The sequence below is a fragment of the Lepisma saccharinum genome, chromosome 21, assembly GCF_977018435.1.
Source record: "Lepisma saccharinum chromosome 21, izLepSacc3.1, whole genome shotgun sequence".
NCBI lineage: Eukaryota > Metazoa > Arthropoda > Insecta > Zygentoma > Lepismatidae > Lepisma > Lepisma saccharinum.
This window is the reverse complement of record NC_139249.1, coordinates 46,533,728-46,556,357: the sequence shown is the minus strand read 5'-3', so window position 1 is coordinate 46,556,357 and position 22,630 is coordinate 46,533,728. Positions and strand designations below refer to the sequence as shown.

At 36.0% G+C, this 22,630-nt stretch overlaps 1 protein-coding gene across 3 annotated transcripts in view; it reads right to left on the bottom strand.

Annotated features, from left to right (window-relative positions):
- Positions 1-3,234: 3,234 nt before the first annotated feature.
- Positions 3,235-22,630, bottom strand: part of Esyt2 (extended synaptotagmin-like protein 2) — a 110,746-nt gene continuing 91,350 nt past the window's right edge. For all 3 annotated transcript variants that reach the window (XM_083142537.1, XM_083142536.1, XM_083142538.1), the window contains exon 20: positions 3,235-8,234. In XM_083142537.1, the coding sequence (XP_082998663.1) occupies positions 8,148-8,234 (87 nt within the window). In that variant the 3' untranslated portion in view covers positions 3,235-8,147. The remainder of the gene's footprint in view (positions 8,235-22,630) is intronic.

Here is a 22,630-nt window from a genome sequence, read left to right as displayed (position 1 = left end):
AAATCATCGAATATTCTGTTTATGAACTTCCTTATGAACATAAACATTAGCCTTGTCACTGTGAAGGACTTTTAATTCAATGGAAGCGTCACACTGTAAATTGTTCGCGACAACCATTCATAATGCACTGCTCTTCATGGATGTATCTGATTAAAATAATGTGCAATGGCATGCGAACGTCTCTCCATAGACGTCACTTTGATCTCGATGCATTACCGAAGCGCTAAACAAATTTTAAGGCATTTTTCTAACACCTCGAAAAGGAGCAAATTGGTACAAGAATTCAGTCATAACTTTTTACTGGTTAAAGATACGTCAAAAAAACCTTCACCATTGCATTTCTCGTGAAATTCTAGCCCATTTTGATACTTCGCACGACCCCCTTCCTATTTAAAATTCTGAAGTTGAATTCAAGATGGCGGACATCAAGATGGCCGCCAACCGTGTGGGTGGCGTCAATGTAGTTCCCCCTTGGCCAGATAACGATTGGTCATCGCCAAATTTCAAATTCCATGCCGCAGTGGCCTTGTACTGAGGGTGTTAAGTGACTTATTGAGCCACCCTGTAGTATTATAGATCCCTTTTATAGTAGGCACTGGAAACATGTTTCTCCCATGTGAACTAACATGTTTATAAAGTATCCCACGAGTGAGAAAGGTTCATTGCTGGATTTTGAAACTATATTCTACACATACTATTTGGTATAGGAATTAATTCGTGCGGTTGTTACGCACACATTGAAGCTGTAGTTCAAACACAAAATACATAAATACCTTAAGAAAAATATTGTCCATCGTGAGCCACCACTTTCGTCCATCTGTCAGGCAAGTTACGGATTCCGTGGCGAAAGAAGTCCTCATCCTTTGAAGCGATCCAGTCAGAGACCCATTTTTCGATATCTTCTGAAGAAGTGAACCGCTGTCCAATCAAATCGTTATTCATGCAATCGAACAAGTAGTAGTCCGAAGGAGCAACATCTGGTGAATACGGCGGGTGGGGTAAAACTTCCCATCCGACATTTTCTAAATAGGTTTTGACTGGTTTTGCGACATGTGGGCGAGCGTTATCATGTTGAAAAATAAGTTTATCATGTCTGTTCTCCCATTCTGGTAGTTTCCTGGCCAGAGCTTGCTTCAAACACATTAATTGTCATCGATAACGTTCTCCATTAATAGTTTCACCCGGTGGCAGCAGCTCATAGTACACCACACCTTTCATATCCCACCATATGCACAGCATAACCTTTGCACAGTGAATATCTTGTTTCGGTTGTGATGGACCTGGTTCACCTGGCTTCAGCCAGGCCTTTTTTCGTTTCAGGTTCTCGTAATGGATCCACTTCTCATCGCCAGTATCAATGCGATGCAAAAACCCCTTTATTTTCTGTCTTTGAAGCAGCAATTCGCAAATGGTTTTTCGTCTTTCAACGTCTCTGTCTTTCAATTCATGTGGAACCCAATGTGACATCTTTTGGATCATTCTCATGGCTTTGAGGCATTTGGAAACTGTTGTTTGATCAACGCCTAATGCTTCTGCAAGTTCTTCCTGCGTTTGACACGAATCCTGATCGAGCAATGCTCTCAATTCTTCGTCTTCAAATTTTTTTGGCTGTCCAGGTCGCTCTTGGTCTTCCAGGCCAAAATCACCACTTCTAAACCGTGCAAACCACTTCTGACACGTTCGCTCAGCTAGCGAATGGTCACCATACACTTCCACCAAAATACGATGACTTTCGGTAGCACTTTTCTGCATGTTAAAGTAATGAAGCAGAACACCCCGCAAAAACACTTTATCTGGCACGAACTGCACCATGTTCAGTTGTCTACAAAATGCTGTTGTTGACGCATCAATCAACTGCCCTATACTACGAACGATGCGCGCTGACAGGAGTTTTCAACGCATGTGTGGATACACGGAACTGTGGGACGATACGCTCGTTATGCCATCTCTTGTCCAGGCGCACGAATTAATTCCTAGACCAATATATATTATGGCTTGTTAAACAGACAGACCTATAAAAAAAATTATGCATTAGTGCTCAAATAAAAATTTGTATTTTCATTACATGAATTTATTCTTGTTTTTTTTTTTTTTTTTTTTAGTAGTAGTAGTATACATAGCACAGACAGGCTAATCGGGACTGGACTTACAGCTTAAAGTTGCATCCGAACCACTATGTGGGGTAGTTTAATTAGAATATTAGCTTTGCTATCAAACCCGTAAGTGCACTTGGTGAAATGTATTGCCATTCTTTCTGATGTCTGCATGTCTATCATCAGATATTCAAACTATGTTCCCTGTAAGCTGGTTTGATCTAATGTAATCCTTCCTGTGATTGCTTATTGGTGATCATTGTCCTTTGCAGCAGAAACCAACTGGTATTGCTGCTAGACTGAACAAGCCCTCACATTACATGGAAGTCAGACTACAAAAATGCCAGATATTCTATGACAACAAGAATATACACGATGGTAGCCAAACTTTTCAGATCTGATGCTACCATCTCGTCAAAATTCACCTTGGGCCTAATGGACACCATTGCCCTCAAAGCGGTACACTTCTGCACGTATACACCAGTAACAGTAATTCTGCCATTTTACTTTTTTTACAAAAACTTTTTCCACATACTGAATGTTCATGTAGAGCATGATTTTCTTAGTTAATGTTTCAAAAATATCCACATAGACAAAGTTAATACCCAGTGTAAGTTTAATCGCTTTTTGTATAAAAATTACGTACATTGAAAACCTCGGTTGCATGACTTTTTGGACACCCTGTATAAAATATATTTTTTAATTTTCTTTTGGCAAATTTTGCTTTTAGTGCTATATATTTACTATTTTACATGCAGGACTAGAAGTGGAGGAGAACAAGATGACCCCCCCCCCCCCACCCAACCCTACCTTCTAAGTAGAACAATTTGCATAAAGCAGCTCCATACTTATCCACAAAGATTAGTAAACATCCTCCACAATACAATGTAGGAATTTGCACTGTTTCCTTGTCTGCCACAGCACAGAAATAGTTGAGGCAATTTTACTTAAAAAGTAATTTCTGTACGATGTTAATTAGGACAGTCCTTGTTGAATGACCATCCTAATTAGCACCGCCAAAAGAACACAACGCCAAAACCATTTTTATTATTATAATATTCTCTATTCTTCAGTGACTCTAAAGGAAAAAATGTTGGACCAAATTATGGATCCAGTTCCTCTAAACTAAAAAAAAGGCCATATTTATTTATCACAACATGTATTGTTAATTTACAAATTCAAAATACATTATAATACTTGCACATTAGGAATCAAGAGTAAAAGGAAGTTAACTTTTACATACATGAAACACGAATTACTGGATAAAAGATTAAAATAAAAATTAATAGCTAGTTTTGATTAGAACACGTTCCTCTCTAGTATGATACTGAATACCAAGTATTGTTCATCACATCAAATTATTATAACAATGAAGAAAAAATTAAATCAGCATTAGAGCAACAATTCTTTTGCTGCCTTTGAAATCCTGTAATCTTTTCAGTAACAACACTATGCAACAACTTTAAATCTTTCAACAAGCATTTCCGTAACATACAGCACCTACTTTATCACACTGTGTAACAAGTGAAGCTTGCTTCTCATGTGTTGAGAGCTACCATGTGATATCGATTCTAAGAGCAGTGTATGGTAATAAACTACCTTGATTTTGCAATATAACAAGGCTCATACCTTTTCCCTGTTGGTTTGTATCTATTCAACATTTCTTGTCCTACCTTCCTAAAATTATTAATGAAGTTTATTACACCAAAGCAACAAGCAAAACATGCCATTTGACATCTTTAGCTGCAGCGACATCACACACTTCATAAGCTCATATCTGATTGGTCAGTCTTCAAGTCACACTTGTTGCTTCGGTGTGAAATCTCCCTAACAGATTTAATACCACCATACATGGCATAAATTAAGTATTATTTCTATTTGTCAATAATACATAAACATGAAAATATATCCCAACAGAAACTGGACTCTTAAATTCATGCAAAACAAACATTACAGCTACCATTCCATATATCTTTGAACATATGAATGTCATTTACCCTGGAAGAAACTCTGGGGCGTAAAGGCAGCCAGGGGCTTGGTGCTGATCACATCACCTGCACCTTCAGTGCATAGCACAGGGGAGCACTTTACTTTTTTTTCGGTAAGAATCATGTCATTTCAGTGGATGCATGCAACAACCAAGTATGTAACACACATGGGATTTTACGATGAAGAACTACAATAAATTGCCATGCTATCAGATTTCTATGGCAATATTTTCAATTAACTGTAGTGGCGTTAGAACAGGTGGTAAATGATCATAAAGTTATATCCACCAGTTGTAAATATGAATGTCCTAGTATGCAAGCTTCCCAGCTGTATGTCTCGAACTGTTAAAATTTGTTACACATAAGATTCTTTCATATACTCACAGATTTCATTATACAGTTTGCTGTCAAGAAAAGAATCCTGTGTCCAAATTTGGAATTTTTATAGCAGTGCTTGATTCAGTGAATGTTCAATAGAAACAAAATTAATATAAAGCTCCTATGAAGTACAAAATAATAAGTACGACTATTGCTACAACTAACAAAATTTAAATATATGTGTTATAAAAGGAGTGAACATAATATGAATTTTTTCTGAGAAATATATTTACAAAAAACAGGCCTGAAGAGCGTGCAAGAGAATGCCAAAATCTGCATAATGCACCAAAAGTTTGCAAAAGTAGTGCACATATTGAATTACAACCATTGCTCAAAGTGCAATTGTTACATCTTAACAATGAAGTTACTTGAAAAGTACATATATTGTTCCATAAAAATTCATCAGAATAATATGCGTAGATCACTGAAAAATTTCTAAAATTCCTGAAAATTTTGCTGAATTAATATTCCTGAGAAAAAGTTTCCCTGATATGCACTCATTGTCGTCACCTCTACTGTTCCATCAAGCAAGTTTTGAAATCTGCTACGAAAATTTGTTACGAAATAGCATGCATATTTAGTGTGGTAGTAAATACTGGCAAAATGAATTTTAGAGTGTAGTATTACTATTAACTCTATATTGTAGAAAATAAGTTGCATACATTGTTTCATATCAGCTTATCATTCCTTAATTTGTGGAGCACTGAAATAATTGTGGTCTGTGAATATTCTCTTCTGAAAAATGGTAGAGTGTCACAGTTAAAATATGGAAATTGGTACATTGTTTCTGTGGAATATTTTTTTATCTGTACTTGAAAACCATGTGGATAGACACCATGGCAGATACGTATCTAGATTATGTCCTCGCATATAAGGCATCTGAAAAACTCTTCTGTGCAATGCAGGGGAAATATTATGGAAATAGAATGCCATAATATGCAATGCATCTTCATGATTAAGATTTTGTAAAATGTGTCTGTGAAAAGCTGTTTTACCAGAACAAATTACAGTCCAACACACAAAGGCAGAACATTTACCTTTCTTTCCGCTTGGACACTTAATTTCAGATCTCTGCTCTTTTCATTACATTCAGGTCTGTTTGAATTTTAATCACGTTACACTGCAACTTATCATGAAATCAATACAATTTTAATACATTAGTATGTATGAATTAAATTATTGTTTCATTACAGCTTACAAATAACAAAAATCAGAACAATACAGGGCCTTTGTAAACCAAAAACAGTTTATTACATATGCCAGAAAAATCAATTTTGTAAAATGTAAAAGAGCACCCCCTTTCCCCACAATGAAAATTATAATGCATTGGTAACTACATTCAAGCATGTATGGAAGGGATGCCATATGATGATTAGCAGTATATTTGCATCCTTAATTTATCATTTAATGTCCGGCATTTTACAATATGAGAAAGTAGGGATGACCCAAGAGTACGAGTTCTCTCATCGATCATCAGCTAATATCAGCTTTACAGTAAATTTGATGTTAATTTTATCACATGAGTATTTCTTCTGTACATAGACTGCAATTTAGTGTGAAATTGTGCCATTTCGTTATTATTTAAATGAATGTAAAGTTATCTGGCAATGTTGAGTTTTAAGTCCACAGAGTTTAAAGTGGGATTGGAACGATGTCATGCTTTGGGCTCCGGCTATGGAATGCATGCAGGTTCGAGTCTCCTGAGGAAAGTATAACAGCTTTTCCTGCGATTTCAGCCTGTGCATGGGATCGGTGGCTACTCACCATCGTGAGGAAATTGGAGAGCTAGGAATGAGTAGTGTAGCCCTGTCACAGAAACCTACAACAACTGGGAGTTCATCGTGCTGACCACACGTCACCCCATAACTGGTTGGATGATCTCACACCGCGAGTGACAGAGTGAGTAGGATGAAGTGGGAGTGAGAGGCTGGCAGTCGGTAGGTAGGTAGACCCGGGTCCTCAATGTGCTGTTGAGCCACAGGTTATGAAGTGCATTCACCGGATATTGAACTTTAGACCCTTGAATCATACATTAAGGAGGTATATTTAGGTTCCTCATGGAACATTTTCTATTCCATACTGGATCAGTATCTGTAACTCTCTACAACAAATAATTCTCCCATTATGATTTCTCATGGTACATATCTGCATATTTCAAAAGCCCAAACTTTAAAATTCAATTATTAAGGGGATGAAAACAGCTTTTTAATAAGCATACAATACTTGTATTGATTTTTAATACCATGGTATGTATCTATAAAACAATTGAATGAAATGTCAAAAGCGGTTTTGGAGAAATGGCCTGTGGTCTTGCGACATCTATGCCCTGGGTGTTGGGAAGGCTTTCCAAGCACTGGGAGACACAGAACAGATCCTTGTTGGGAAATCTGACTGTAAGACATATATACAGTATATATGTGGAAGAAAATTGGCAATCGTAAAGATTGGATTGATTTTACCAAGGTCTAGATAGATGAAAAGCTTGTGTTCAAGTCACAATAAATCTTCAAGTCAACACACACCATTCTGCTACATTTTGCTTAAATCAATACAAAAAGAAATATGTGCACTTCTCTTCAAACTAATATGCACCATACACTAAATTAATCAAATAGTGATAATATCATGAACAGTAAGAAACATATGTTAAGAAAAAGTAAACTGCAAATTTGATTGCACTTCTCAATAAATCATCATACAGTATTCCCTCCTATTGCTTTATACAAAACTTACGGCATCAATGAACAAGTGTACAAGCTGATGCAGACGTGTGTATATATGTACAAATCTGCTTATCGACAAAATTAAGCACAAGCAAACATAAGTTCATATTAATGACAACTATCACATAGATTAATGCTTTGCTACGAAAGTAACATGACTCTACTGTTTATGAAAGAGATACATACATGAATAGAGGCACAATGGATACAGAAACTTTCTAAGGCATTTGTATTTCAAATATCCATTTTCCTTACACAGATAATCAAAACAAAAATACACAAGTCTTTATATTAATATATATGGTAAAATATATTATTTTAATAGTATAAAATGAAATCAGTGGTTATTATATAAACCCAAAATTATAAATAAAATATTTTAAATGAATGATTAAAAATACATCATAAATCACTGGTATCCTTAAAAATGAAACATTATTTCAAATATTTTCATGAAAATAGATAGAAAAATTATATTATGTATAAATAAAACTTTTAAAATTTTTGATTTAAAATCACAATAAATAATAGTAACTTTTACAAATTTTTAACTTCTTGCCATAGCAGAACTTCTGTTAGAATAACATCTCAAAGACAGAATTCCAAAGGATCAATTGATTTGGGAGAAACATGATTAGTCATCATTTCAGTATTGTTGACTCAACACAATGATCTCACAGTCTTATTCAACAAATGATTTCAACTAACAATTAAGCAACAAATAAACCCACAACCAAGTTAACAATTGTTATAGACTATTCAGAGAGCAATGTGTTATTGTCTAAGACACAAACACACAGAAAATAATACGTATGGGGAGAAAATACAACAAACTAAATGAACTCTACAAAAAATGATCAAAATCTTAGCGGTACTATTTCATTTAACGAACATTTCTTTAAAATTAAATGTATTCCCAGTAACAAAATTCTTGTGAAAAAAATCTTCATTGTCAATTTTTGATATTAGGCTTCTGTTGACGCTTCTGGTTGAAGATCAAACCACAGTGTAACAGCTTTTGATAGGTCGTAATCACTCAGGTTGACAATAGCCTGAAACAAAGTGCAAAATTGTGAGCATAAAGCTGCATACTTAGGGTAAAGAAATATTGCAAAATGTTTTACAACATTTCTGAAATCACACTCTCTTTCAAGATTATGTGCTACAACGTTATGGGACATCAACAGAATGCAAAATAGGAGTCATTTGCTAGGTACAACAGAAATCATAATGCATATTTTTTTCAGGGCTGAGTCAATGCTGATCAGTGGCATTGGTATTGGAAATAGCTGATTGGAATTTAATCACTGCTACTGGCCAATACTTTTCTGGAGTTTAAGTACCTCATGGAGTGTGTAAAAAAACACAACAGTTTTACAGAGTCTAACTATCCTAGAAATTATGCACCAACATTGTACAGAAAACCTGATCTCATAGTTAAATGATTATTTCATGTGAAATTATGAATGTTTTAAAGCTATGATATAGCTCCAGTGGAAAATTTACGTATTAAAATTTGTAAACATTCTGTACTATTTTGATTGATTGATTTGGTTTGTATTACTTCACTTTTCTGCCACTTGCAGCTAATTGCAAGGATGAGGATGAGTGATGATATGATGAAGGGAAATTCACAAGGAACACCCATGTCCAGGCGGGATTCAAATTCGGGACGCCTGGCATTGTAGTACACTATGCTAATCACTATTTCCATGGAGGTCGGCTGAAACATTTTGAATTGTTGCCATTTTTAAGTATCAGTGTCAACGGTGGGTGAAAGGGGGGCACTTGCCCTCACCCCAATTTTCAAGTTTATAAAAATTTGCAAGTTATGGGGTACTTTTCTTAACCTCCCGGAACCTGAAGAGCAAAGTAATAGAGAGTCATATTTGTGATTTCGCAACTGTAACAGTTATTTTGCAAATAATTTTGGACACTATTTTGATGGGATGGAAAACTTTTTGATTCCGCCTCCCCGAAATTAAGCCCCAAGTTAGCCAGCATGGTCAGTGGCAATCAGTAAGAGAATCAGCATCAGTTCAAGCCCTATCAATTTATTTGACTTTCAGATTTCACTGTCAACAATAAACTGCCTACAAAGAAAGAAGAAAGGAAAGAAACAATAATTCACTGATGCAGTGATAAGATACCACCGTCATCCCAGGTGTCATAACCAAGGCTCGGAAGTTGATGGCCTAAAGTAAAAATTTTGGCTCTTAAAATGAAAGCTTGATTTTTCCACAAATTACAAGAGAGCAGTTAAATAATTCGATAATACCTGATATTTGGTGGCTTTAAACTACTAAAGCGAAGTGGGGAAAGCAATCAAGTGCTAATGTAGTTTTCCTTATTTTTATTTTAAGGTTACATAAAACACACAGCGAAAGTCATTTACCTCCTTTCAGAGTGGGCCTTGCATGATACAGTATCTGACCGATTGATTGATTTATTTGATTTTACTTCGCTTTTTGTGCCACCTATGACAGTTGTATCGTGAATAATTTTGTACTAGAGTGTATAGAGGTAGGAACGTCGCTGTGACGTGGTGAATGACCTCAGAGCTCCTCATGCCTCGCGGCTCGAGCGAGGTGGAAAGGGGGCGGTGCTAGCAGTTGAAACGGCAGATCGCTTGACGTCGGACTGGGTATCGAGCAGTGGCTTGACGTTTGTACGGGGTGTAATACCTGCAATTACGTGTTTGTATTGAATAAATAGTAAGTCAAGGAAACTGATTCTTATTACTTCCCGTCGTCATAAGTATGGCGCACGAACAGGAGGACTCGACCGTCTACTTCGTTAGAATCTGGTAGTAGCTGTTAGATGGAAGAATTCGACTTTTCCGTCTGTGATGTTGGAACGTAAGTACTGAACTTTTTCTATGTGGAAAAGAAGAGTGACGAATAACTTTATCATGCTGTGATTGTAGCACCGAAATTATAAAATAGTTGTACTGAATACTGCGACTAAAATTCTTAGCTAGCAGTAACTGAAATTGAAAATGGCTACAAAAAAGGAATTGGAGTTTCTCTTTAAACAATTTGAAGCTAGACTCACGGAACAAGTCAGTAGTGTTGAGGCTAATGTCAAAGCTGATATTAACAGTGTTGAAAGTAACGTCAAAGCGGATATTAATAGTGTTGAGGCCAGTGTAAGTAATGTAGGCACCAGTATAGGTCTCTTAAGGCAAGACTTCGAATTATTGGAAACACGAGTCGAAATTAAAGTGTCTGATAATTTGGTAGAAACAAAGGAATGCACCCAGGAACTAAAGGAACAAGTGGTCAACTTGAGCACGAAATTGGAAGAGATGATAAATGAGGTTTCTGTTACATGTGTAAATCAACATAAAAAATTGAGAGAGGTTTTCGATTCTCATGTAAAACAGGTAGAAAATGAATGCGTAGAAATTAAGAAAACACTCGAAATGAATCAAGAGAAGTTTGAAAGTTTAGTCAACCTTGTACATGGAAATGAAAGTAGTATGAAGGAGTTGTTTAATAACATTAGTGGACATGAAGTTGCTATTGATGAGTTGAATAGTTAATTTAACGAAATTAGTGTTAAGTCTGGACAAACTATTCAAGATCTAAACTTGAGCGTTCAAACCGTTCAACAGAAAATATCTAGTAATGACATTACTGTTAAGGGTTGCTTACAACAACTTACAGAGATTACTAACAAATATGAGGTTCTAGATGATAAGTTGGAGAATATTCGGTATCAAGTTAGAGATTTAACGAATGATTTTTTCATGTTAAGAGTAAGTGCTGAACCGGTAAAATCTTCTTTAGGATTAGAAACTAGAGTACAAGGCTTAGTTAGTCCAGATGTTTCTAGATTGTCTGAACTGCAAAGGGAAGCAACGAAAGCTTCTTTACCCATTGAAAAAACTGAATATATCACGTTTAGAAAGCGAAGACCATTACGTAAAGGAGAATCTGATTCAGATGTAAAATCTTCTAGCTCTGAAACTAAAGTTCAGCTAAGGGGGCTTAAACGTTAATCTGCAGGTAGCTATAAGAGAGGTACAGTTGCGAAAAACATGTCAAGAGATAAATTTCATGATAGTAGTTCGGAAAGTGATCAAGTTGATCACAAAAGTAGTAGTTACAGAAGGAAGTTTGTACCCAGTACACTTAAGTACTCTGATCTAGATAGGTTACCTAAATTTACTGCAACTAGGATGGATTATTTGGCGTCACAATTTCTTCAAGAGGTTGAGGATCGCTTGGATTTGTTAAATGTTCCAAAAAAAGATTACATGAAGTATGTACCAATGCTTTTGAAAGGTGTTGCTAAAAATGGGTTCTCTCAAGAGAGACTACACATTGTAGATTATAGTTCTTTTAAGGTTCTTTTCCTTAATGTCTTTGAAAGTGCATCGTGGAAATCAACATGTCTTGCAAATGTCTTGTGCAAGAGATACAGCAAAGAAAGTAGACAAACTCTGTTAAATTATTTCTGGTCACAAATTAATTTACTGAATTCCATTCAGCCAGACATGCCAGAGCAACAAAAAACTATTTTAGTAGCTCAACAGTTACCAAATAGAGTTAGAGAAGCAATCTTAAATCAACCTAATATTAGTCTTGGTACCGCTGCAGAATTGGTTGCGCGTCATGAAGCTTTGTATGCAAGTGCTGAAGGTGAAAGTAGGAGAGATGGAAGGTCTGTTGGTATTAGACAAGTACAAGTTGTTAATGAAACTAAAAGAAATAATCAATCTAGAGTAAGCAATATGCAAAATTCTAATACAAGCCATGAGACTAATGTAAGGAATTCTGGTAATTTCAGGAGATATGCCTCTGATAATAATATTAGTAATGATAGTAGATCTGATCAAAGGTCTTGGAGAGTAAACCATTTTCCATATTGTGGTAATAACTATAGAAATAGGAACTTTCAAGGTAGATACAGGGTGCGGCAGAACCGACTAAGCAGTTTCTATCGATTACCGCGGGAGCTGTGGTGGGGGTAGGCAGTTGCACGTGGTCTGCCTTTGTTCAGGCTTTGACCCCATTTCAGTAGCTAAGATGGTCTGGACCGGTGCACATCGTGGTTTTGCCGTTCGCACGTATTATGAAAACAACAGATCTGTGATCACTACACAACGAGCTTTTCGGCGCCAGTTCAACATTCCACGCAACAATGCCGTTCCAAATGCAAACACAATTCGGTCGTGGGTTCGGCAGTTGGAGGAAACTGGTAGTACACTAAGAAGAGATACACATGGCCGACGCAGATCCATCAGAATGCCCGAAAATGTGCAGCGGGTGAGAACAGCAGTTCAACAATCGCCGCAACGTTCTGCTCGACGACATTCTGTTGCATTGGGGATTTCAGACCGCAGTTTGAGAAGGATTCTGTACTGCGATTTGAAGTTCCATCCTTTCAAAATAATGATTGCTCAAGAATTACGCCCAGCAGACTACGCCAACCGTAAAAATCTGTGTGAGCAAATGCTTGCTCAGATCCCTCCGAATGCAGCTTTCTTCAGTAGTGACGAGGCACATTTTCATCTCTGTGGGTGCGTGAATAAGCAAAACTTTCGCTACTGGGCTGAACATAACCCCCGCATTATTCATGAAAGACCGCAACATTCTCCTAAAGTGACAATGTGGTGTGCCATATCACAATTTGGCGTGGTAGGCCCGTACTTTTTTGAGGAGGAAGGAGTGACAGTGAATTCCACACGTTATGTTTCAATGTTGCAAAATTGTCTGCAACCCAGAATGGACGAGATTGTTGAAGAACATGGACTGGGGGACTTGTGGTTCCAACAGGATGGAGCTACTGCTCACACAACTCGAATTTCACTTGATGTTTTGAGAGAAATGTTTCCGGGACGCCTCGTCTCTTTGAGGGGTGATGTCCGGTGGCCTGCGCGGTCACCAGATTTGAGCATTTGTGACTACTTTCTTTGGAGATATCTGAAGGAAAAGGTTTTCAAAAGTCGCCCTCACACCCTACCAGAGTTAAAAGAGCGGATTATTGACGAAGTGAATGTCATACCCCGCGATATGTGTGCAAGAGCTGCTCGAAACTTCAGGGATTGTCTACAACAATGTATTGATGCTGACGGCCGCCATCTTGAGGACATTATTTTAAAAACTAAATGAATGTAAAATGGTATATTGTACTAATTTAGAAAATACATTTTTTTCTCTATATATCCAGATTTACTTTTTATTGCTCCTTAAAACTGCTTAGTTGGTTCTGCCGCACCCTGTACAATTATAGTAACCAAAATCGTATAAATGCAGATAATAGTAGGCCTAGGTATAGAAATACTAGTACAAACACTGTACCACACGATGATGTTCAAAACAATCCTCAACGAAGTGAGCCTAGATCTAGTACTAGGGAAGAAATAGAAAATGGTAATGGTGGGTCTTCACTTAGGGTGAATGTGCCCTGGTTTGTGCCTGAACAACCTTTAAACTAGATAGTGAGTCTATTGTTATTGTGACACAGAATAGCATAGACGAAGATGAGAATATTGTGTCAGTAGTCAATTTTAATACTGAAGATTTAAGAAACAAACTTTGTAATGAAAATTCTAATAAAGCAAACTGTGAACCATGCCTTAAAAATGTATGTAGGGTAGGTAGATATTAATTTTTATGAAGACTTGTTAGAAGATGAAGCGAAATATAGTTCTAATAAGTTAAGTTACCTGTAAACCTCAGGAACAAAGTCAAGAATACAACTTCTATCTTTGCAAATATTAATGGGATAGAGAGTAAATGCTTAGTAGATAGTGGTAGTGACATTTGTTTGATGTCGGAGAACAAATGGAAAAGTATTACTAGCGAAGTCACCAGACCTAACTTAGAGCCAATAGAAGATATTATTTTGGTTGACTATTCTGGAAAAAGAAAACAGAAAGTACTTGGAAAATTTTGTGTGGATATAGAAATTGAAGATATTTTGTTTTTTGTTCAGTTTGTTGTCGTCAAAGATTTGACAGTAGAAATTCTTTTAGGTTTAGATTTTTTGTATAATGTAGAGGCTCTTGTAAACTTCAAGGAAAATTCTTTATTGTTACACACCAAACAAGGTGAAAGGTTAGTTAAATTATTACCTATATCTTGTCCAACTTTTGATGTGAGTGAAGAGGCAGAGAGTAGTTGTCTTAATGTAAAACAAAAGTCAAAGGAGGAAATAACTGTTGCTAGTGTAGAAGATCTTAAATTAAAAGCTATGCAAGCTGAAATACTCGATGAAGATGAAAAGAAGCAACTGTTTGATTTGTTACTTGAATTTAGGATGCTGTTTGATGAAAAACCTGGTTTATGTACTAAATATGAACATCATATTGAATTAGATACAACAGAACCTTTAGTTTCTAAGCCATATCGAATACCTTATCATTACAGACAAAATGTTAGAGATCATATTCAAAAATTACTTGAGTGGGACATTATAGAACTTTCTGATTCACCTTATTTAAATCCACTAGTAATAGTTCCTAAGTCTGATAGAAGTGTAAGGGTATGTACTGACTTCAGGAATATTAATCAACACAAAAAAGTTAGTCAAATTAGACCAATTAATATTGAAGAGGCATTACAAGGATTTGTTGGTAGACCATATGTACCACTGGTCGATATGTCCTCTGGATTTCACCAGATTTTGTTGTCAGAGTCATCTAAAAAGTATACTGCATTTTTGTTTGAAGGTAGACAATACCAATACAAACGTTTAGTATTTGGTACATGGAATGGAGTGCAAGCATTTACGATGGCAATGACCAAGGTATTAGGCGACATTCTGTCAGAGAATGTTATCATTTATGTTGATGATTTATGCATTAGAAGTGAATCTTTAGAAAGTCACAAAGAACATTTAAGAAGTGTATTTTCTAAATTAAGAGAGTCTGGTATGACTGTACGTCTCAAGAAGACATTCCTCTGTAAAGAAAAGTTATTGTACTTGGGTCACATCATTGACAAAACAGGTATAAGAGTAAATCCAGAAAGAGTAGAGGCTATTCTCAATCTTCCTACTCCGAAGGATGTAAAGACACTTCAAAAAATAATAGGTTGTTTCTCTTGGATGAGAAGATTCATTCCAAACTTTGCTACCATATGTGCACATTTATATGAATTGTTAAGGAAAGGTAAGAAATGGATATGGACTAAGAAGGAACAAGAGAGTTTTGATTTGCTCAAGCAAGAAATTTCTAATGATGCTAAACTATTTCATCCTGATCTTAATCGAAGGTTTTATGTCCAGGGAGATGCTTCCTTACTTGGCATTGGAGGATATTTGTATCAAATAATTGATGGTGAGAAAAGAATAATAAGTTATGTAAGTCGTACACTGAAAGGTTATGAGAAACAATACACCATAACCGAGCTAGAATGTTTAAGTCTTTTATTTTGTATTGAGAAATGTAATCAATATCTTTTGGGTAAAGAATTTACTTTAGTTTGTGATCATAAGTGTCTCACTTGGCTGAACCATTCGAAGAATTGGAACCCTCGCTTATTGCGTTGGTCCCTTCAACTTCAAAAATACCAGTTCATTGTAGAATACTGCAAAGGATCTGACAATGGCCTAGCGGACTTATTGTCCAGACAATTTTCAGAATCAGAGCCGATTTTGATGGACATCAACAATAATGTAAGGTTTAAAAATGAAGTATTAGATATACCTGTAGAGTTGTTAGTCCAAGAACAGTACAATGATAAGCTATTTCAACCTATTATTGATTATTTGAACAATTGTGAAAGTGTAAGTGTAAGTTTACCTCAAAGGTGTAGAAATTGGAAAAAGTTTTATAAAGTATGCAATGGAATTTTGATGATAAAAGATTTTCACTTTGAGAACATCTGGAAAATATGTATACCTCAATCTTTAGTTTCTGTAATACTGAGGAATTATCATGACAATATGGGCCACTTTGGTTGTGAAAAAGTACTCAGAAGAGTTAGGAAACTGTACTTTTGGCCTGGTATGAGAAAAGGTATTCTGAGTTATATCAAAGATTGTGAACTATGTATGAGAACGAAGCCGAGCAGACATCCGTCCAAGGGCATATTCCAACAACATTGTAACCAGGGTGAAACTATTTTGTTTTTAGATATACAAGGACCATTAATTAAAGGCTCGCAAGGAGAATGGTTTCTTCTAAACTTAAAAGATGCTAACACTAAATATCTGTTCGCTTATCCAATGAGGTCAGGTACAGCCAACAGTATTGTAAAAGCCTTGCTAGAAGGCATTTTGGCATTCCACATAGGTTGGTCAGTGATAAGGCCACGGTGTTTCATTCTAACAAATATGTGGACACTTTAACAAGCTTAGGTATAAAATTGGCGTATACCCCAATATATCACCCTAGTTCTAATTTGGTTGAGAGAATTCATTCTGAACTCAACCGGCTCATGCGTGTGTTTTGTAAAAACAACCACAAAGATTGGTTGAAATATATAGATGTAGTTGTAAGCTTATTAAATGATAGTGTACACACACAGCTAGGATTTGCTCCCTCAGAGTTACAACTAAATAGAGATCTTAACTCATGTATTTTGAATCATTTTAATTTACCGCCTAATGAAATTTCTCTGTGGAAAGATAAGCTATACATGGCTTTTATAAAGGGTTTCCAAGCAAGGAAGAAAAGAAATGACAGGTACAACTTGCAACAAGAAAATAGACCTGAAGTTAAAATAAAAGACCTGGTATTTATAAAAACCCATTATCTTAGCAGCCTTCTAGAAAATCGCACTAAAAAGTACTGTGAGGTCTATGAAGGTCCGTATATGGTAATTGACAAACAAGCAACTAATGTATACATTGTAATAGATTTGAAAACTGGCAATATCAGTGGTAACCATCACAGTGATAATCTAAAAATCTCGAATTGTTCCATTGAAAAAAGAAGTTGTTATTTAAGCCAATTGGAAAAACTAAATCCAAAATTGTACAAACATTTGTTTTGGGTAGATCAAAGAAAGATTTAGATTTTGTTTAAAATTATTTATATTTATTTGCTATTTTTATATTTTCTTTAACATAAATGTTGTTGTATTGATTATACCCAGTGTATTTGACCATGATGTATACCGGTTTAACTGTAACTACACAAAGTATGAGTGTAGATATGATAACAATGTGTAAATTATAAATGGGTATTTTATTTTGTAAAAATTTCACTTGAAGGAAATTTTTCTCCCAAGAGAGGGGAGTTATGACAGTTGTATCATGTGAATAATTTTGTACTAGAGTGTATAGAGGTAGGAACGTCGCTGTGACGTGGTGAATGACCTCAGAGCTCCTCATGCCTCGCGGCTCGAGCGAGGTGGAAAGGGGGCGGTGCTAGCAGTTGAAACGGCAGATCGCTTGACGTCGGACTGGGAATCGAGCAGTGGCTTGACGTTTGTATGGGGTGTAATACCTGCAATTACGTGTCTGTATTGAATAAATAGTAAGTCATTGTATTGAATAAATAGTAAGTCAAGGAAACTGATTGTTATTACTTCCCGTCGTCATACACCTTTGGCTAATTTGCGAAGATGGGAATGAGTGATGATATGATGAAATTGATGAATGGACACTCACACACATCCATGCCCAGGCTGGAATTCAAACCCGGGACCCCTGGCGTAGCAGGATGTGCTAACCACTGTATCTGAAAATGCAGTGGTGTTTCGTGTGCATCAGATTATAATTTTTCTTTATGTTGTGACTAATTTTACTTTAATACCACAGATTAAAGTGATGACCTAAAAGACAAAAAGAGGCTGAAAAATGAAAAAAAAAAAATGGAAACAATGTTTTCTGGTTCTAACTGAAGGGAAAAGGACTGATATCGGGTTTAGCATTGTTTTCACAATTCAGAAAAAGGATGACTTTTCATTAACTTCTGATGATTCAGTCTAGAGACATAAATTATATAATATATTAGTCGAGTTTGGAATACCTTAAGAAGCTTGTTAATATGATAAAAGTATGCACCAGTGAAACAGAAAGTAAAATTTGTGTCGATATTAATGTGTCTGACAAATTTACAATTCATAATGTGTTAAAACAAGGAGATGCATTATCTCCATTGCTCTTTAATTTTGCCTTAGAATACGGTTAGGAAGATGAAATAACCTAACGAAGGACTAAAATTAAACGGTGTGACTCAGCTGTTAGCATATGCAGATGATGTAGACTTACTGGGGGGTGATGATGATGTAAATACAATTAAGAATAATGCTAAAATATTTTTTAAAGCAGCTAAAGAGATAGGTTTGAAAGTTAGCAAAGAGAAAACTAAATATATGCTTTCAGGCCGAAACCAAGTGTTAGGTAATAATCAAAACCTAATTATTGATAACAACTCGTTTGAACCAGTTTCCAAATTCAAGTACTTAGGAGTAATACTAATAAATGAAAATGATATTAAAGAGGAAATAAAAAGCAGGCTTAATTCAGGAAATGCATGTTACTTTTCTCTTCATAAACTTTTGTCTTCTCATTTAATATCTAAGAAACTAAAAGTTAAAATATACAAAACAGTAATTTTGCCTGCAATATTATATGGATGCGAAACTTGGTTCCTTAGATTGAAAAAGGAACATAAATTAAGAGTATTTGAAAATAAGATCCTTAGGAAAATATTTGGACCTAAAAGGGATGAGGAGACACGTGATTGGAGAAGGTTTCATAATTTAGAAGTGCATAATTTGTATTCATGTCCAGATATTATTAAATCAAGAAGACTTAGGTGGGCAGGCCATGTGGCACGAATGGGAGAGGAAAGAAGAGTTTACAGGATTCTTGTTGGGAAACCTGATGGTAAGAGACCAGTAGAAAGACCAAGACGAAGATGGAGGGATAACGTTGAGATGGACCTAAATGAAATTGGCAGGGATGGAAAAGAGTATACAGATCTTGCTCAGGATAGGGACAAATGGAAGGCCTGTGTTGCTGCCGCCATGAACCTTCGGGTTCAAGAAGGCAGATAGTTAGTTAGTTAGTTAGTTAGTTCATCAACTGCCGAGCCCTAGTAATAACCTACAATAATGAAGGCAGTGGAATTAAAAATTAATCAGTGAAAGAAACACAGAACCCTTTCCCATACGATAATAAAAGTACAGCATGAAAACATTGCTTACGTTTTTTCCAAATAATTACTCATAGCAATCTCTAATATTATTACAGCTGGTGTAGGATACTGGACATCGAGGGCCAGTACCAGAATAGACTGACTACCGAGGGGCAGGGACTAATTAATCAAGCTGTCCCTGGTGTCACAATAAAACAATTTAACAATACTCCTTTGCAGAGACAAACAAGATGTTCCAAACCTACTCTGAGGCCACCTCAGACATGGTATAAACTTTTTTATGAATTATAAGAAGCATCCACACTACGTATATATTCAATTCCATTTAATGGAACTCCCACTGATGTTAATTCGGCACAATTTACACTCACCAAGAAAACTCAGATTCAGGAAAAAATGTATTACCATATTTACGCGTGTATAATGCACGTGAACTCTAAAGAATAGAATTTCAAGCATTTCATAGTGAGCCTGTTTAGCACACCTGAAGTATGGTTTGCCACACAAGGGCCACAAGGACAGGCATTGTCATGCTGTGATGTGAATCACGAAACTTTATTTATGGTAATACTTTTCCACAATTTTAGAGCCTTGATGTTTCTGCCCGACTCCAACTGGGTGGTGCAGTGTATTCCTTCCAGCATGTCATTGGGCTTATACTAGAGACCGGTGGCATGCCCAAGGGGGGTTGGTTGGGGGCTATAACCTCCCCCCTTTGGTCCCAGTATATCTAAAACATAGAATGTCAAAGGCAGGAAAAGATGTTAAAATGAGGGCTGACCACTTAAAAAGATAACGTAACCCCTTTTTTTAAAATCATGGGCACGTCACTGCAAGAGATCTACCACAGCTTTTGATGTCTATGCTTGCTTTCTTGCCAGCAATTCCCAACTGAGAGTCCAACAGTTAACAAGTTATTGGGGAACACTGGGTCTCCCGATGTCTACCCACTTCAATTGCTTCTTATGGTTTGCCAGTAGAAGAATGTTGGCTTCACGTAGAGATGGAGGGAGAGAGAGAGAGACACACACACACACAGTGTGTTCACCCCAGCAACTGTCATCAGTTAAGATACAGTTGGGATTGATGTGCAACAACTTATCGTCACCATTGCCCGAGTAGTGTCACACACATGAGGGGCATGGAACTTATGCAACTTGTCTGCAGTTTTGTTGCTGCATTATCAACAGGGAAGAGGAGCAGTGAGAAATCAAGGTCCCATGCAGAGATACGTCTAGGGGTCATTCCACGTCAATTCATCCAGGCCATGTCACCCACCAACCCTGATTTTGATATAATTTGGTATACTTATACAACTTTTGATGCTGATTACAAAAATGATAATTTTTTTTAGATTGGTCAAAGGGTTCAAAAATTACGTGCTTTTTAAAATCTCTGTGTGCGCCACTTCCGGCTCCACTTTGAATGACACGCATTAGGTTATAAATGATTGTATCTTCCCTTACGTTTGACGTAGAACCCTCAAGTTTGTTTTCTTTTGTTCAGAATAGTGTAAGCTTTCATTTAAATAAGGTTTCAGATGAGTGTATCAATAACCATGTATTTTTATAGTTTTATGTATTTTTTTAGGAAAACAAATGACTAACTTCAACACCAAATTTCATGCAATGCTCCCCCCCCCCCATCTATTTCCCCCAAATTTTACATACAGGTAGGCAAATGACATTAAATATTAATCTTATTAAGAATGCTTATGTATATGCTTACAATATGTTTCAAAGTATAATATTCAATATTTCTTTTCACTGTAAGCATAGGTGTAACCTGGTGGGGGCAAAGGGAAGCACGTACCCCCAAAATATATTGGTTAATTAAAATTTATAAGTAAAGTATATTTTGTTCACCTCCTGGCACTTGAGAAGCAAACAAATAAAGAGTAATAATTGTGTTTTTGTAAATGAATTTAGCAAGTAATCCTGGACACTATTTTTATGGGATGGAAAACTTTTTTATTCTCTCACCCCAATGATAGTTCCCATGTTACGCCCATGAAGGTAGTACCTAATAATACTTACTCTATTGTACTATATGCATTGCCAAAATTCCATGTACTATAAATTGTGCCGTTCACATTTTAGAAGAATATTTTGACTATTTCAAACACACTAAAGTATTTAACTTATCACTAAGTACAAATGTCCTTCCATTTGTGTTGTTAATGTCCACTGGACACAAAACAATTTGTGGCCAGTAGTAAGAAGGTGATGGACCAAGTAGATGCAGGAATTAAATTGCTACATCTTCTTTTCTCACGTGGACTTCTGAAGCAATCCTATAAATAAGTTTGAATCTCACACACATGCTATTACATAAATGTTTCGAGTTGGAATTCAGAATGCCACTTCTTCACAACTATCAAACCATACAGTTATACAAAACGTATTTCATCAGCCAGTAGTAGTTTCAAGTAACAGTTACTTTTTATTTAGGAATTCTAGTTGTAACTAGCTACTTTTAAAAGTAAATAAATGTAATGTTTTCAACAGTAACAGAGTTACCTTTTTGCAATCCTGGAAGAGCTAAATTTGACAACTCTGTTCCCAATTAAAAAAATACACCTATGTGCCTTCTCTGGAAGCTAGGTTAAAGGATTTTCTTGGAATGGCCTGGCAAGGATGCTATGCTTCGTTGCATGCTAAATTTAGAACATCCACACTTTATTGCAATTCATTTCTAATTGTGTGTGAAAACTTCAGTGTTTTTGGTGGAATGTGGAAGTCAAGCTAGGAAAAAAGTCATTGTCGAGGTCGAGGGAGTGGATCTTGTTGAACTTGGAATGGAGGAAAAATAAATAGGTGCTAGTGGAATCAATGACACAACATTCAAATGATTTCTTAATTAAATTTGTTCAAGCGAAACTGACTCCGTGTTCTATCATTTATTTGATGTAATAATATAAATCTATGAAGACATATTATGTATCAGAAACTTAAGTAAAACAAGAAAGTCTTCATGATCATTGATGGTGTGTAATTTATTACACAAATCAATGTTCATTAACTGTAAGATACTTTTAGAGAATCTGTAAAAGTAACTGTAACTGAGTTACTTTTTAAATGAGTAACTGTAACTCAGTTAATTTTAAAAAGTAACTTACCGAACACTGTAAAGAACCTGTAAGTTTAAAATAGTGTATATTTAATCTTCCTGGTACTGTTGTAGCACTTTGCGATCACTGAAACATTTTACTGTGGGTATTTGTCATTTCACTGTATGTGATTAGTAAGAAACTTATACCTTGTTATTTGTTACTCTACAGTGGCATGCATGCAAGGTAAGCCACCGAAGCATTGCTTCGGAATACAATATGCAATAACGTAGCAATATATTATGTCATTATAATCACACGATCATTCAATAATA